The 18000-nt window shown below is 40.1% G+C and overlaps 2 protein-coding genes across 2 annotated transcripts in view; one reads left to right on the top strand and one right to left on the bottom strand.

Moving 5' to 3' along the window:
• LOC140953594 (NADH dehydrogenase [ubiquinone] 1 beta subcomplex subunit 7-like) overlaps window positions 1-18000 on the bottom strand; it is a 139506-nt gene that overhangs the window by 99255 nt on the left and 22251 nt on the right. The gene's annotated exons all lie outside the window — the stretch shown is intronic.
• Window positions 16848-18000, top strand: part of LOC140953585 (zinc finger FYVE domain-containing protein 9-like) — a 19581-nt gene continuing 18428 nt past the window's right edge. The window contains exons 1-2 of the mRNA XM_073402999.1: window positions 16848-17031; window positions 17308-18000. The exon at window positions 17308-18000 is cut by the window's right edge and continues 851 nt beyond it. Coding sequence (XP_073259100.1) covers window positions 16965-17031; window positions 17308-18000 — 760 coding nt within the window. The 5' untranslated portion in view covers window positions 16848-16964. The remainder of the gene's footprint in view (window positions 17032-17307) is intronic.

Genomic DNA, 18000 nt, shown 5'->3' with positions numbered 1-18000 from the left:
TGACAGTAATAGAAAAGGAAAAGCATTAAAAGTGGCAACTAAAAAGACTTTAAAATACATAAACTACTTCTTGCCTGATTTTTGAAACGTGACTGCCTTAAAGTCCTTGCAGTTTCGTTTTCAAAAATCAATCAAGTCTCTTTTGTTGCAATTATTTTCCTTTTCTCTTATTACCATTATCGTAATCATTACTATTGTTTTTCTCATTCTCGTATTATTTATTTGACTTTATTTTCAATTTATTTTTTATCATGGCTTATTAAGTATTGTTAGTTTACTATTTTTATATTTATTTTCTTTCCTTTTATTTGTTTCTTATTCTAAGTTCATTTTGGTTCCATTCTTCTTTATTTATTTCCTTTTATGTCATTTTCCCTTCCTTTTGTGCTTCAAATGAGTTCATCATGTACTACATCTGCTTGTCATTATTTTCAGTTTTATCCTTATTAGCCTTATAAAAATCCTCCGAGAAGAACACCAAGACCATCTGAACAATGGGCAAAACTCAAGTCCCTTTAGCCTTTGCTGTTGCTGTTGTATCAGTATAATAGGTCGTAAGTTGGACAATTTTCGGTGGCAGATCTAGGGGAGGGGCCCGGGGGGGCTTGCCCCCTACTTTTAGACTAAACTGAGGCCCGAAGGGCCGAAAAATTTTATTTTTGAAGACCGCCCCCACCTACCCCCTTATCTAAGGGTCTGGATGACCGGGCCCCTTCATTATCTCAACCTTCTGGATCCGGCACTGATTTTATACTCTATTTCTCTCCGCCATCCCAGGCCATACTTATCATTAACGGGTCATCCTACCCTGAGCCTCATGAGGGTCTGCGATACACAGATTTCTAGTTATATTTCAATGCACGTATCACCTGCTGAAGACGGTTAGATACATCATCATCATCACCACTGTCGTCATTTGCCACTGACAGCACTTCTTAATCGCCATCGTCATCATCATCTCCGTCAACAAGATAATTAATCATCACAATAAATGCAGCGGGTGTCAGTCAAATGTCCAGCCCTCTACTCGTCTTGACGTTGCCTCACCAGTTAGTTCCTACATTTTGCTAGAAAAAAAGGAACAAGACTAGAAGCAAAATCAGTGAAAGTTTTAACCCTGGCGGACGTACAAGGGGGGGAGGAGGGGGGGGGGTTGCACCCTCCATAAGGTGGAGTGAAAATGTTTTTACCTGATTTCTAATTCTTGATAAAATCCAGGATGGCGACAATGTTTGGTGACGTCACAGACCTCCAGCAGCGCCACCACCCATAAAATATACTTCATCTTGTAGAGACGATCGAAGGCTTTCCACTGAAGGCAAAATCGTTTCGAAGTACTGTAACATGTCAAAAACCCAAGGGGGAGTTCCATCAACCTCCCCCCCAACCCCTTGTACCACCATGGGGGTATGACTTAACGTGTACGTCTGAGGGTTAACAGAATAAAAGTGGCGCTAACAATGCCCCTCTTTTGTTCCCAGATTTTTGAAGTATCAAAACATGCTTAGTTCAATTAATTTGACACAAAAAAAAGGCGTAAAGAACTTTCTTTTTCAGTGCGTGCAGTTTCGACACCGGCCCAAATTCTTTTCAGCCAATATTTCTATTAATTATTAATTTGTTGAAAGATGTGGGTTGGATATTTTCTATTCTTGTACTTACCTCTGCCGACTTTAAGCAGGTTCCCTCACATCGATTACAAGTCACTGCTCGCTGGCTTCTGCTAGGACTTATGACTGTAGGCCAGAAAGGGTGCGACATCTCGAGTCTTTTAGGATCTGTATAAAATACATCTCAAGAACAGGAAATTTAGCTTTCAGAAACTTCTTAGTAGGCATGGGTTTGAATCCCAGTAACACCTCGTAAACTGATCCAGCAACCTTCATGGATTAGAAGTCCATTGAAGAAAAGGATGTGTTCCAATGTACAACTCATTTCTCCTAACGATATTCCTGATACAACGTTAAGAAGTTACGCTATGAGAATTAACAAAATGATCACTTAAGAGAAAATATTTTGATCTTTTATCAAATTCTTTCAACTCATTCTTTAAAAAAAGGTTGAGAAGACCAGTTTGGAGAATTTATATATGGATATTGGGGCTTAAAGGGCCAGAGGCACCTTCAACTAAGGAAACTGACAGCTATAAACAAACTCAAGCTGCAGGTTCTAATTTCAAATAAGAGCCTCATTCTGTACAACGTTTAGTAAGGGACTTGCACCTAGATCCAAAACTTGAACAAACGCCATGAGCTTTTCTTACGATCGATTTTCTTCCTGGTCACATTTTTTGAACGTGTTCGTTCGTGGTTTACTTACCTTTGGTCTGCAAGGCGGGCGGAGTTCAGAACTGTCATAACACTGCTTGACCTGCTCTCTGACCTAAATAAAATTCTTCTTGAACACAAACTTAATAATATCAAAACACTAGGTTTTTCGTGCAGTTGAAAACCGATTACAAAGTCCATTTCCTTTAAGAGGCCTTGGAGTTGACTGCTGACACCCAATCAATTTCTGTCAGCTATCATCGAACAGATATTCAGTGCATCACTTGGAATCCTACGTCTTGAAAGTAATTAAAGAAAGATCGTGGTTTTGAATCCCACAAAAGTCTGAATTAATGAATAGTATCGTCTGAGGATAAGTGCCGGCATCTGCAAAATCAGATTAGCGCTCTCATGGTCCGTTTCATTCTTCCTTACCTCTTACGCGCTGGAAAAAGCTAACTTCACGCACTCAATCTGAAACACAAAAAGATCATCTAACAGTTAAAACAACTGAAAAAAAGAAACATATATCTGTATTACCTTTAGAACTTGGAGTCGTTTTTCAGTCGTAACCACTGTCGCCAAGCATGCGTTTCTTCAGGAACGCAGCCAGAAGTACTTCCAAAACGAGCTTCTTGAAAGCAAACGTCAAACAATCAAATTGGCTTGCTCGGCCTTGAGAGGGCGCGCCCAAAAAGACGTCTTCGAGGTGGCGATGTTCGAGCAAAAACAACGTTTAAAGAGGTGACGGCCGAAGTTCCTGAAATAAAACTTGTTAACAGAAAAAACACACTCATGAAGCGACATTGTGTTGGTCAAACATTTATTGCTTACGGCAGAAATGCTAATCCATTACAACCACAAAAATCTACCTAATTTACATTATTTCGTATTAATGTAAAGGAAAAAACAAGCTGATGAATTTCTCTTTTGTTTTTAAACTTTATTTTTCATCAACTTTTAATTACGTACAACTCAATTACAAATTTCTACTCTGCATTTTGCACTCCCTTCCGACTTCCAAGTTGGTGGTGCCATGCGTTTCTTCAAGAACGCATCCAAAAAGTAGTCCAAGGGCAGTGGAAAAAAAAAGCTTGTGTAATCTTGGGAGGGCGCGCCCCAAAAAGTGTCTTTCCATTGGCTCAGGAAAAAAATGGAGGTAGAGTCCAAAAAAAATGACGAGAAAAAATGACGTTCTACTACCTGAAATGGAAAATTAGTTATTTGTGTGTTTGCAGTAGGACACAATGATGTGACACATAGTCAATGCGCGCAATTGTCTAAAAGACACCACACTCACAACTCAGTGTTTTTTGGTTTGTTTTATTTTCGTTAGTCTTATTACAAAAAGTATTTCGTAAGATACCTGCAAATCAAATCATCATTAGTACTTACAACTAAATACTCTATAATTTAGTATTCAAAAAAATCACACAGACAACGCATTAGGTGAGGTGTTTTTATTGAATTGAGATTTGCCTGTCTTACTTTCATTGGTCTTATTACAACAAGTATTTTGTAAGATACCTGCAAATCAAATCAATGTTAGTACTTACAACTAAATACTCTATAATTTAGTATTTAAAAAAAACACACAAGACAACGCGTTAGGTGAAGTGTTTTTATTGAATTGCGTTAGCCGTTTACAGAAGTTAAGTTAGTAGTAAGTATATGGGGTGCGCTCCTACAAGAATTTGGTGTCCGGGTTCGCTAGACCGAGGAGTGAGCCATGTGTCCATAAACCTCAGCTTGACACCTCGAATGAAACACACCAGGGTCCCCCGGACAATACGCAGGGATATCAGGCGGCTTGCTATCGAAACATCGTCGATACCAAGCCTTCACATTTTTCGAAGTCGAATTCGGAATCATATCGAAAGTCGAATCGAAAACCGGAAAAAGCCGAATGGACTGAACCGAAACTCTAATCGCCTAACTAAGAAAAGAAAAATCCACGTACCTTGTGCCATTATTACTTGGGCTGATTGATGTGGTGCAAGGTTTGCGTTAGCTACGAAATTTCTTACAAGAATAACGTGGTACTGTAATTTGTAATTTGCCGTACGCTATTTAAGACTAAACGAATCTGTTTTGCGCAAACGTTGTACCAACATTAATCAGCCCTACCTTATTTGGGCTGCTGTACACTGTCGTCATGTTCCTCAACAAAGGACCGAAGATACTAGGACCAACAATCCGATAGACCAAGGTGTAAATATGTATAGTCCACGACGTTGTTAAGTTGTTGTAGTTGTTGTTGTTGTAGATGACTTGGAGTTGCTCCAAAGATGAAGTCCGGCCGGCCAATTAAAATTATAAGCATTAAATATTAGTAGCTGTCTCAACTAACATTGCGCTATGCAGTGACCACAACAACAACTGCCGAACGTGGGATCCAAGATAAGATGAAATCAAAGTTCTGCGCGCGGTCAAATTGCTTATTAATTTTAAGAAAAAATTGTAGGTTTCGTTTAAAAATTTTTAAAAATTCATTTCCACATGGAAGGAGGACAGGAAAAAAGGGTTTTATTAATGGAAATCTCAACGTTTGTCAAGACAGCTTTTTAGAGTAATTACGCTATGCTGTCTGCTCTGGCTTTACCTTGCCTTCCTAATGATGAAGTCGTTTACAATAAGATGTCGCCTGCTTTTGTTTTCATAGAAGCAATATGACTTCTTAGTGTTAACGATCATCATCATCATCATCATCATCATGGTTGTCGTAATCATCAACATCATTATCGTCATTGTTCAGTTTGGTCTGACGCGATTCTTCTTCTCCGTTCATGGCTGCAAAGGGAACTAACTCTCCTACTTAAGTAACAGGACTAGTGGACTATCTTTCTATGGCTCGCGAAGTTCTTTGTTCTTCTTTCTTCGGCCGGCCTCTTCTTTTGATGTAGCACTGGACACAATATACAGTACGTATGAAACAACATAATAAAATAAATTTTATTCACAGTTCCATTTTTTTGTTACAAGATTCAGAAATACTTTGAAAAAACAATGTGCTGCATAGGATTTGGTCGCAGTCCTGACGTCCTTCCACAGTGGTTGGAGGTAGAACAATGCTGACGACGTCTGAAGAACGAACCAATAACCGCAAACTGTCGACGTGAAGACTACGTACGCCTACCATTTGTAGACGATCTGTGCCTGCGTTGTGCAATGCAGGACTTCCTGAGAAGAAAACCCTCCAGCAAGGCAAAATTAACAGGAAGACAAATCAAATCGTCTTAGTGTCAACGATGTCATAACTAGAGTGTCCTCTCCTGCTACTTATTGAAGGACTATCTATAACCAACGAGGTTTTCACCTGAATGCCATTCAGGGGCACGCATATCAAGATATGGTGGCCTCCACATGAGTGTCCCCGAATTATTCGGCCTAATAGCATTCTTGTGAATACTTCGCAGGATAATATCTTGTTCTTGCTCCTCCAGCGGTGAAACTGCGTCGTAGATTGGTCTCGAAGATTTCCTACGCTTACGATTTGTAAACGATCTAGCCTATGGTGTGTGGATTGTCCCATGTTGCCCTAGTAACCTGCGACAAGGTGTTGACTCTTCGCGGGAAGAAACGCCTGGTCGCAGGTTACCTTTGTTGTACGACTAAACCTGTTAACTGATCTACAATCACAAATTCGAGGTCTGCAAATGCGCATTAAAGTGCATGTTCCACTTCACATTTGCACTGTTTAACATTAAAAGCCAAATTTGTAGGAGCAGACCCGAATTTTCGAGACTATACTAACTATCTACCTATAACCAGAGGGACCATTGAGCTTGTAAGCAGTGACCAAATCAGGTCCCCTCACTGTAGCTGAATGACCTGAAGTCTCTAGTTTACTACGTTATGTCTTATAATAATCACTGTCTGGTTGAACCTTGCCGATAAAAGCTTCACTTGACCAGCGCATAGACTATCAAGTGAAGTGTGATAGATCAATTCAAATTTCGCGCAACTAAGCGGGAGCCGGAAGTGAAGACGACGACGACAACGACGACGACAACGACGACGATGAAGGCGCGGCGGTGGCGAAGTCCATCTGATAAAGGCGTAAAAAGATGCAGCCGAATCGTTTCCTAGAAGCCAAACCGAATCCAAAAAGCCGAACCTATCGCTAAAAGCCGAACTCTTATTGTTGACCGAACACCTGCAAAGGAACCCATCCTATGAAAAAAGGGAAGGGGAGGCCCTTACCAGACCAGGGAACCCACTAACTAATCTAACTACAATTAAGTTAAGCCGAAAAAAAGTCCGGAAACTTCAGGCCGAACGTGTGTGGAGAGTATGCTTTGCAAGGTTCATCCAGAGCTCTATATACCCCCCTTGACCCAACCCACAATGAATGCACCTGACCTGTACCATTACAAGAAGTTGGGTATGCTGTGCTGATTGGAAGCTGAGCAGTCAAGGCTGGTTTACTGTGGTCTGGGGTTGTTAACTGAGCTGGTGGTCTGTATTGGAGGTGGTGATCTGATGATCTGATGGTCTGATTTGGTGGTCTGGTTGGTGAAGATGGCCTTATGTAGTAGTCTGATCTGGGTTCCGATCTGGTTGTCTGGTGTTGGTTGCTTTCATGGTCTAATCTGGAGTTGTGCCCGAGGAAGATGATCTAGTCTGACGGCTGAAAATTGAAAAGATAAGAAGCTGAGCTAATAGTAGTAAAACATGGCTGCCCAATAGGGACTTTCAGCAACGACTAAGGAGGGGTCTAGTACCCTGACCAGAAGCAATTTTTTTCAAGGCACCACGACGCCTTTTTTTAATAAAAAAAAAAACCCTAACCAAACATATACAGGGCTCTAGCGACGATCGCTGCGACTCTTTTTATTCCGATGTCAAACATCTTGGTAACAAGACACTCGGTTGCGAGAGATCACGCGAGAGGTCGTGCGTGATGAAGTTATGTCACATGGGGGGTGGCTCTGATCACAATCTTTGCCAATCTTTTGTATTCCTATAATAAGTATCATAAATTTGCAATTAATGTTCAACATCACAATAACTGTATAGGCTGTATCGCAAAGTATTCACGCGAGGATCTCTCGAGTGATGAGTTACATCAAATGAATCTGTCCCTCGTGACGATCTTCGCGAATTTTTCCCATTCATAATAAGCTATAATAAGAATCGAGAATTGCAATAATTGAGGTGTTCCAACCTGTTTAATTGAAGGAAGTAACGAGTAGCAGTTTACAAGAAATTATAAAAGTTGTTTGAAATTTCCCTAACACTTGACAAGCACGGCCTCTTACATCACCATCTTCAGCACTTCAGTTTAATAGGTATGCGGTACTTTTTCTTTATTCTGTTAAACGTAAACGGCTTTTTAAATAAATAAAAATCGACGGAAACGTCTCTTACAATTTACTACGAGGCTTTTGGGGTTATGTCCATCTTTTTTGAATGGCGCGGTGGCCTCATTTTGTGATACAACTCCTCCCTCAAAATCTCGCTGTTGTACTGCCAGAATTGAATCAAATTTGTAGTTTCTTGAAATTCCTTTGCTTAGCAGCCAACTGTAATGGAAGAAAAGAAAGACATCATTTGCACGGCCTCTTCATCTTGACGTTGAGGTCTCCACTGAGTTTTGCGTATTGTTTAGTAACAGCCACGTGTACGACCTCAGTTTTAATACTGTACGGAGGGCCTTCAAAATCATGGACTTCTAATTTTGCTTGAGCATTTGCTTACATTTCTACTTGCTATTTCTCCTCTGAGAACAAATAAATTATTTTCAAAGAAAGAACACTCGACAACGAAATAACTTAATTTGAAGTTGGACTCGACGGCAGTACAAATGTCCATCGAATTGACTATAACTTTAACAAGTAATTTACCTCAGGCACTGGTTTTAACATCCCAGAATGTTTCCACAGTTAGCTTAGTTTCTTGTAGTGATGCTGAGGAAGACGGATAGCCAGTTTATGTGGTTGCGTCTTGTTTCTCTTTCGTGAGCAACTTTCGTCAGATTTCTCAACCGAAGCGACCAATTTTTGAATGTGGCATGGAGCAACGTTCTGATTTGAATAATAATTTCTGATTGGATTTTCTTATTGCACGTGCCTATGTAGCAAGAACAAATTGCAAGAACAAAGGCGGTTGTTTACCCGCCGGTTTGTTTACCACGTACACCTCGCGGCACTTGGGACTTGTATAAGGTTAATTAAGATTTCAAATAAATTCTTTGAAAAGATCTTGGGCGAGTGAACCATTTCTAAGGCGGAAAAACCGGTTATTAAATTTGGCGAGAAAGGAAACGTCAAGGAAAACGAGCAAAGTCGTGAGATCTTGCTCCCGTAACAGACTCCCGCAAACGAAAAACTTTTGAAGTTAATTACACACACACAAAAAAATTGCCAAACCTGATTTTTATTTTTCAGGCCAGGATTATGCCCTCCTATTAATAAATGCAGTTCAACGATAAAACTGCACCCATTTTTTTTTGTTTTTTGTTTTTGCTTTTAACTTTTATTATCAATGTGAAAAGTCTCATAAGTGAACGCATTGATTCAAAAGAGACAACTATTAGCTAACCAGCCCACACAGTCTCTTTGAATTCGTTCCGTTCAAAACACGAATGTTTTTTAAACAGAGAAGGCCTTCCCCACCCTTTTTACTTTTGGACTAGTCTAGTTTTTTTGTTTTTATTTTTGTTTTTTCATAAATTCCACCTTTGATCTTGGCCCAGGTGTGATAGCCTGCATAACAGGCGTTAGTTTTTCGCTTTTTTCTAGACTGCAAAACAGTCTGTATTTTAGCGTAAATTCAAGTACGCGCGGAAGTCAAACAAAAGGTCTGGAACGAGGCTGAAAACAGAGAGCGAGACTGAGGAGAGACGTTTTTTTTCTCTCGCCTCACACGGGCGTCTGAGGCTCGCGCGTAAGACTCTTACGCCGCGCTTTACCGATTTCTTTACTGATTTTGAGAAAAAAACCGACTGTTTTGCAGTCTACTTTTTTCAGGCGAACGAAGGCATTTCAAGCGGGAAGCGAGCCAGGAGTGCCTTCCTCTGACGCTTGTGTCCGGCTCTACTCACTGGGAGCTTTAGCATCGACAACGGCGACAGCAGCGAAAACGCCACTTGAATTCGCGTTTTTTCAAACTCTGTCAAGTTTACTGCTATTTGCTGAAAACGTCAAATGTAGGCGAAATTCCCTGGACTAAATTTCATGGAGACGGCACTCATGTTTAGAAAGAGAAAGAAAAATTCGTCGTCGCTTGTTTACGTTCTCCATAAAACGTAAAACTAGGCATTTTCACGTCGCAGTCGTGCAATGACGGCCAAGAAATGTACAGCGGAAAAGCGTGATGCACGTGCAAAGTCGTTGTTTTGCTTAATAAACCTATTAGTCAGGTCTCTTAAGGTCAGGATCGTTACAGAGTTGACAAAAGCACCAAATTTTGCACAGTGATAGCTTATTGCAGAACAATGAATATTAGAGGGGGTGCCCAATGCAAATATGCCACTGAAGCGTGCTAAACAGGATTTAATTATTGTAAATTTCACCTGCTGGGGTCCCTGTGGTGTCTTGATTGAAAATTGTTATCTAATACCTTAAATCACTCAGAATGCTCTTCTCATGTTGTAAACAACAATTTCACTCGAACATCTGGCATTCCTATCCATTATTAGCTTATTGATTGTATAATTAAGTTGATTATTACTGTGCCTTTAAAGCAAGTCCACAGTCCGCCCACATTTTCATAAGTCATTTCTAAGATGGCCTCGTCTTTGCTTCATGACTTGCAAGTACTCAACTTCTGGGGTTCTCTCCTCCTTTTCTAATGTATTTCAATTAGAGGAGGCTTTATTGTGTGGCCTAAGCCTTATTTATCAAGTATTATTTGTCATTACATGTCACTTTAAGCTAAAGAAAGCTTATGGCCTAGCGATTCACACACAAAATTACAGAAAAAAGAAATTGTCAAAGAGTCTGTTGTATCACATATTATCAGGGATTTATGGCAGCTGCTCATGAACACCAAATAATAACGAAATGACAGAACCCAAAGTAGTTCTTTCTTAATGGGGGTAATTAATTTTTCAGCTTAACATAGGCCTGGATGCCGTTCAGTTTCTCTTTATCTGCCAGACGCACGTGCATGTTTTGACAGAGAGCAAGCATCGTGGCACAAGTCATATCATTTACAATTCCCGCAGTTTGTCTAAGCTTTACAAAGCAAAAACAAACAAAAAAGAATCTGATCTCATAAACGAAAAAAGGAAACAAGTTAGCCCAAGCTTCAAAAAACAGCACAGTTTATCATGAAGCCTCTATATTTGGCACTGAAGCACTTGTGTCAAAAAAACAGCTTATCAAGTCGTAAAAGTGAGACTCAAGTGGTACAAGATTGACTCAAATGAAAAATGGTGAATGGTTTAACTGCTGAAACTGTAGAAAGGGGGCCGGGCTAACTTTTACGGCCTGTTTACATGGAGGTGGGGGACCCCAGGTAGGTGAGGTAACCCGCTTAGGTGGGGTAACCCGCCTGTCCATGTAATCTCTCATTTTAATTTCATCACGTTCACATGATGGGTGGGGTGACCCTTAAAGGTGGGTAGCCTGGTCTACCACACCGGGTAACCCTCTCAGCTGAGGTCAAATTTTGCCATGTCAACGTTTCAGGGTGAGGTAACCCAGGCTATTCGGGGTCGGATTCCTGATACATCAAATTCGCGCAAAATTCACTTTGGCGCCGGGTGACTTCACATATCTATTGAAGGTAACAATAGAAAGCCACAACACTGAAGGTTCCAGCAAGAGCAGCAAGTGAGCGTAGCCAGCATTTTTCTTGTTTACATGCTTAGGGACCATTCAATAATCTTGAGGAAGTGCACACCAGGATGGCGGGGTTGTAAGATGGCATGTAAAGGAGGGTTATTTTTTACCTCACCTAAGCAGGTTACCTCACCTTTATGTTAACAGGCTTTAAGTCTCAGGAACCGTGGAACTGGTAATAAACGGTATACCTAACCCGGGACTAGCTGTGATACTACTTCCATCTTCAAAAACGTCAGCATAGCAGCCAAAGGAGCCATTAGATCGGTGTAACACGAATATAAGATTGCGGTGGTTTCATGCGTCTCGTTTTGTGACTTTTTTTGTCTTCGTTTTTATCACCATCCCTAAATTTCAATCATATTCAAAGAGGGTTTCAATGGGGTTAACCGATAGGCGTAAAACGGCCAAAAATTTAGTCGATAGACGTAATAATTGAAAATTTTTAACCGTTAGCCGTAAATACGGTAAACAAGAGTTAACCGTAAAGGAATTTGTTCTCTAGATTTGTTAATTTTAAGGAAGGCGCTACACTCACTTACGGAATGCGTTTTTTATTTCCCGGGCGGGGGTACTGTGACTCCGTACGCACGTTACGCCAAGCACCTGTAAGTTGTGACCTAGATCTAGTCTCCATTTCCGTCGCTCTCTCGGGGAACTACATGTAATTTGTTCCATAGCGAAAGTGTGGCTTCTTACTGGGGATTATTATTTGAAAACACTAGTGAAACAACACGCAGAGATATCACTGTAAACACGTTGCTGATAAACAACAATTTCCTGTTTTTCTCCGACGCTACGGTAGACATTGCCATGCCTAGTCCCTGTACAGCTTTTATCCCACGCAATCTCAGTCAAGGCATTTCGGTGGCGAACACCCTCGGACCACGTGACCCGAAACGCATTAGCCGCGCGGAATGATGAGGCCTACGGACAAGTCAACGGCAAACAGTCGTTCTGTACAGTCCTTCGCTATCATTAAAAACACTGGACACGGGAACTTTTTTCATTGGCCGTTTTCACACTAGAGCTAGAAATGGATCATTCGTCTGAGACTAGCCTGTGAACAGTCGCCCCCTCCCCCACAGACACCCCTTCTCCGATTTTTTTCTGAGGGGAGGGGGCTGCTGTACACACTCTCTCTGAAATGGATAATCCATCTTCAAATTGTCCGTCAAAATTGATGGATAAAGTCAGGGGGATTGTTCATTCAATATTAAAACTATTCCATTTTCAAATTAAGACTTATTACCTATCTTACGCGAATCATCAAACGGATAACCCGTCTCACACGAATAATCCGTGTCTAGTGTGAAAAAGACCATTTCTGTTATAAATGAATGTCGCGCCTCGGCCTTGAGTTGGGCGCTCGCGTGTCTGCTTTAATTTGCTTTTTCACAAAGATTATTTGATTATTTTTAAATTGACTATTGACATATCTATGTGTAAAATAATATTAGAAATGAAATACTTTATGAAAAGTATGATCTATCAAATGTTAAAATTTTTGAAAAGAATTGCTTATTTCATCCGAGATGATCCGAAGACCTTTATTTTGCTTTAAAGATACAAAAAATACAGGATAATTAATATTTAACTATTTGAAACAAAAGAAATTAATTTTTTACTTTTTTGTCAACCGTAACTGAAAAAAATTAACCGATAGCCGTAAAAGAGCCAAAATTTTAGCCGATAACCGTAAAAACCACCACCCCATTGAGACCCTCTTCAAAACATTCCTACTAACAAAATATTTCGTAAAGCTCTTTACAATGGTATTCAGCAATAAAAACAAGGTGTCACCAGGAGTCGATTTCTAGGCTCCTGGTGTGGCAACATAGGCATAAGTGAATGCAAAGTTTTGCGGTATGTAATCTGTCAAAAATCTGTTTGAGTGGTCAAAGTTGGGGCAGTGATGGTTTTTTTTACCATGACCACTCCATTATTATAAGGGACCAGGCCATAATTATTGTTGATTCTTGCTTTTTTTGGTATTTTCTGTAATTTTCCCCAGCATTATTTGGGGAAAGGTGGTAACTGAATTGCTCTTGAGGAATTCATGATCGTAAGATTTCGTAACCACGGGGTATTCCCCTAATTGCATTAATGAAATAATACATTCATTTTCATAAATGATGTATCATTGGTTGGCTAAAAGAGGCCTTGTTCCTGTAACTTTCAGCTCTTCTGAAGTTAGTTTGTTTGTAAATTGTAACGAACACGACGACCTTCCTTTTTTTTTGGAAGACTGTATAGACCTACCATTAACACTCTGGTGCGAGGGCTCTGAAGTGAATGAGCTCCGTACAGGTGTCTAGGCATGCGGGGACCTCATACACTTCTTTTTAAATGTAAATGTGTAAAAAATAGAGTTTTAAAAATTCCTGGAGAAGCCTGTTTTACATCCTCGTCCCCAGGGCTTAATAAAAAGGTAGAAAAAGGTACAGCGACCATATTTTAGGTCAATAACTCGTGAAGGTAATAATAACTGATAAACCAGGAGGACGGTGCGCTCCTTTTACCCCTCTCTATCCATCAATGCTCGGCCGTTTTAAGGGTATTTAAAGCTAGCCAAAGCTACACAGAAAGGAGAGAAGCTGAAATAAGGATGTGTTGACACCGGGGATCGAACTCGGGACCTCGCGCACCGAAGGCTGTGCACTAGCCAACTGTGCCACCCTTTCTCCCCCTTTTCCCCCTGAGGACGAGGTTGACATGTTTTAATGACAGGGTTACCAATGAATCAAATTATAATCTAATCTTAGCTGCACAATTACAAAGTGGGCGCGTTGTCAGTTACGGTTCATGAGGTCGTTCATGTGGCATGTCAAAATTTAACGATTCTGTCGTTTAGGATATGATACATTTGGGTTTAATGTTATTGTATGACATCTTTAAAGGCTGGCTTTGTGATCTGTTAAATTAATATGTAATGATATTATCACTGGCAAGTCTTAGCAGTGACACTGATAGCCACACAGTGAACATGGCCAAATTTACCGTGTGGAGACTGGGCACTAGTCAGTGTTATGTACATGTAAAACTATTTTGAATAGTGTAACAACAACTAAACATTACCAAATTAATAACTTAAAAATTTGACACAAATGTTTTTTAGCCACATCAAACAAGAAGAGTACACATCACAGGGAACCCAATCTGCTATTATAGCGGAAAGTTAACCCCCCCCCCCCCTTTTATCTGTAATTAGGACCATTTGTAACGGGCACCCCCTCCAGTATTAATCGGCAGGTGCTAAGGAAGCTCTGTGTCAAATTTGACACTTTTGTCACGTTTGTAACGATCCGGCTTATATTTTGCACTAAGAGACCTGACTATATTGGTTTTTTAGCTCATGTTACACGAGGCGACTCGCATCGACGATTTTTTGCGTAAAACAGCGTTGCAACATTGTTGCGACATTGGCTTCAAATGGTTGCAACATTGTTCCAACATTGCAACGCTGTGTTGCGCAAAAACTCCTCTTTGCGAATCGTCCCGTGTAACATCACCTTTTGACGTTTTCTTTGCCGTCGCCGTCGTCGTTGCTAAAGGTCCCTATTGTTTATTTGGGAGGTGGTGGGTGGATCGTGAGTCGTGCCTCGTGGGGTGGGTAGAGGGTAGTGCGTCGTCAATGCCTAAATGTAGTTATGAATAACAAAACTGGACCATTATTTGTGGAATTCAGTTGATTAGAAAAAAGTTTTTAGCGCGACATAGCCCTAGGGATTTATCGTTTGGGGGAGAAGTCCCCAGTCGCCAAAGGGATATGCCTCCCCGGAAATTTTTTGAAGTGGATGTGCGCTGAGATGCAATCTGGTGCATTTTGAGACACAATTCTGAGAAATGTTACGGTGTGTGCAATGTCTTTTTTGCAGGGCGGCTGGGCAATTTTTTTTTGTGGGGGGGGGGGGGGGGGGGTGGAGAGCTTCTACACCTCAAATACCCTAGATGGAACGCTCGTGAAGTGCCCTCCCTTGCCAGCGGGCACTTTTTGTTGTGGGTTACATGCCTGTCTGTTCCTTCATCTCAGGACCGCTGAATAATTAGTGGGCTCAATTAGTTGTGTTTTATTTTTACGTAGCAGTCGTGTTAAGATTCGCAGGTAGAGGAAAATGTCGCATCTTTACAAGGAACTGACGTGAAATGAAATATGCAGAGTTACTAAGGTCTTGCACAAGGTTAGCTGTGGAAATTTCGGTTGCTTTTACAAGGTTTTGTAATACATCAGGGCTGAAACGACAAAAATCTATGCAAAGTTCAAGTGACCAGTGAATGGAGGGCTTTTTAATAAGCTAGTCCATTTTTTGGCTGCGAATATTTGCTTCGCAATACGTTAGTAGTGCTTATTGAACGCTGTGGTGTGCAATTTTCCAGTAAATAGTGGAGATCTGTTATTTGAGGAATCGATCGTTCCATTCTCTTTGAAACAGATATGCAATGTCACTCCGCAATGTCAAATCCGGCCTGTATTGTCATTTTTAATACCAATCACCTGACACAATAGCTTGTGTTGACCGTTGATCGCTGGTAATGTTTACGTCTTAGGAAGGATGAAGATTTCTTTGTGTTTATTGCCTAAGACACTACTTAATACTTTTGTATTGAACGAGAGCTGGCCGGTCTGCAAATTATATTTTTCAGTTTCACAATGGCTGGGCTGTGGAAATATAAGCTGTGGAAGAAGAGGTAAGCTTATTATTTAAATGAACGTCAGTCACTTTTTGTGCCATGTTATTGCTGTGTTAGAGCCATTGCATCTTAAGTTATGTTATAATCTGCAAGATCTCTTCAAAAGCTACATTATTATGTGTGTTACTGTTGTTGTTGTGGTGCATGTACCTTTAATTCAATTGTACAACTGTAGCTCATCAGTATAGCTTACAGCCTGTACTGGCATTCAATCAATGTGAAGTGCACTTTTTCGTCATGAAGTAAGGTATGTTTTTGTACAGTCTAAGCTACTAACAGCATTGCTCCTCATAGGTACATTATATATGTTGTAGTTAATTTTTTATCCCAGGTAATTTTTATTTTTTCTTTTGTTTCAACTTCATTAGCATACATTACCATACCCAAAAACAAAAGAAAAACAAAAAATTATCTGAGGTAAAAAAAGTAGCTACAAAATATACATTGAGCTACAACTTTATGCTGTTAACTTCGTGTCTTTCTGCAAGTACCATCATCACAAGAGAATCAAAGGAACCAAACAATATAGTTTTCCTGTGGGCTTTATTGTTTGGTTGTTTGATATCTTTTGTTTTACATAATCTGCACCTCGGTTCCGCAGAAGGAACCTAAATTAACTTGAGAATACCCCACCTCTTATTTGCATCTCATTGAATATATACTTTCTCTGAGTCAAACACATGAGATTTTTGTCCCAGCAACTTCTGAAGATTTCTGACAATTTTCTGAAGACTTCCAGTCTTTGCAGAAAATGTACAAAGATGTTCTGATGACCTTTGAGCATCCCCAAAGCTGTTTAAAAGGCAACAATTTTAGCATGTTCTGAAACAGTTAGGATACAACTTAGTCAACCTATATACATGTATATAAGGGTCCTTTTGGAATATTTTTGTGGAAATTGAATTGAATTTTTGTCGTGAATCGTGTATTAAAGAACAATTTGTCCGGATTTGTGAGTCAGGCATGAGAAATAGTTCTTGATGCGTGAGACCAATGCCTTTAGTCAGCAGGCATGAGACTCGCACATAATGCATGATAGTTGGCAGGTATGTCAATAACAAAGGTCCCTATTGTGTTATGCTTGTTCTTTGAAGTGTTCTGACAGGTAGTGGGGTATTTTGAAGCTGCTCCAAACTTTGATGTTACAGGTATGATTGATCAACTACCACTGCCCTTCAGTAATCCCTTCAGAAGCTGTTGATAAGTGGGAGGTAGTATGGCTAGTCCCTTTGTTCCAGTAGACCTTGACAAGCTATTAGATGAGTTTGAGGAGAAGGAAGAAGGTGGGTGTGAGTAATTCAGGATGATAATGATGTCCAGAACAGAAATCAATGTCAACAACTTCTTAACAACAATCCCTTCATTTTTAATTAATTAAAGAGTTTAAAGAAGAACACTTGTACACTTTTTCTGTGTAATTCAATAATAAGTGAAAGAATGTGTTATTAGACAAAATCTTGATTTGCACTGGCTTTCACCTTTTTTAAAGAAGAATTGTTTTGCCCTACATGTAAGTCTGAAACAAAAACTATTAACTAATGTGACTTTTCCCTTTGTAGAAACAAAACCTGAGCAATTGGCATCATTTAGCGCAACTGACCCCAACAGTAAACTGACAACAAGACAGAGGTTTCAAGCACCATTTCCTAGTATCAAGGAAGAGGCACTGTCTGACCAAGGATCTGAACAATGCATCTCAGATGAAAAGAACAGCAGTACTAGTAGTGGTGATGATAGCAGCGATAGTGATAGTGTCAGTGGTGTAATAGAAGCTGCAGAAGCCATTACAAACCAGGGGTCGAATCTTAATCAGCCTCAAACAATTTTACAAGGTGTTAACAATGACAGTGTTATTGATGAACATAAAGAAAAAGTAATTGTTTGGGACTGTGCTTCTAGTGAGAGTTCAGGTGGCAGTAATGCCTCAAGTTCTATTGAGAAAAGTAATTCTGGAAGCTATGAATCGGATGACGCGAAGTTCTCAAACCAGTATGGATATGTCCAATTGGTAAACGAAGATACAGAAACGGCATCTGAGCAAAGTGAAACTGTTTTACATGACGATAATTGCCATGTAGAGGAGCAAGCTAGAGATTTAACTGAAATGTCAGCATCTGGTGTTTTATATTCAGAAACAAGTGATGAATTATTATACCAAGAACAGACATCAGCTGGCATTGCTGATGAGGAGAGGCTTTCTATTGATGGGAACAAATATAAAACAAATCTTTCTATCGTTGGTACAATCAATG

This window comes from Porites lutea, chromosome 12, assembly GCF_958299795.1.
Source record: "Porites lutea chromosome 12, jaPorLute2.1, whole genome shotgun sequence".
Taxonomy (NCBI): domain Eukaryota; kingdom Metazoa; phylum Cnidaria; class Anthozoa; order Scleractinia; family Poritidae; genus Porites; species Porites lutea.
Note: the sequence above shows the minus strand (reverse complement) of the source record. Positions and strands in the feature narration are given on the sequence as shown.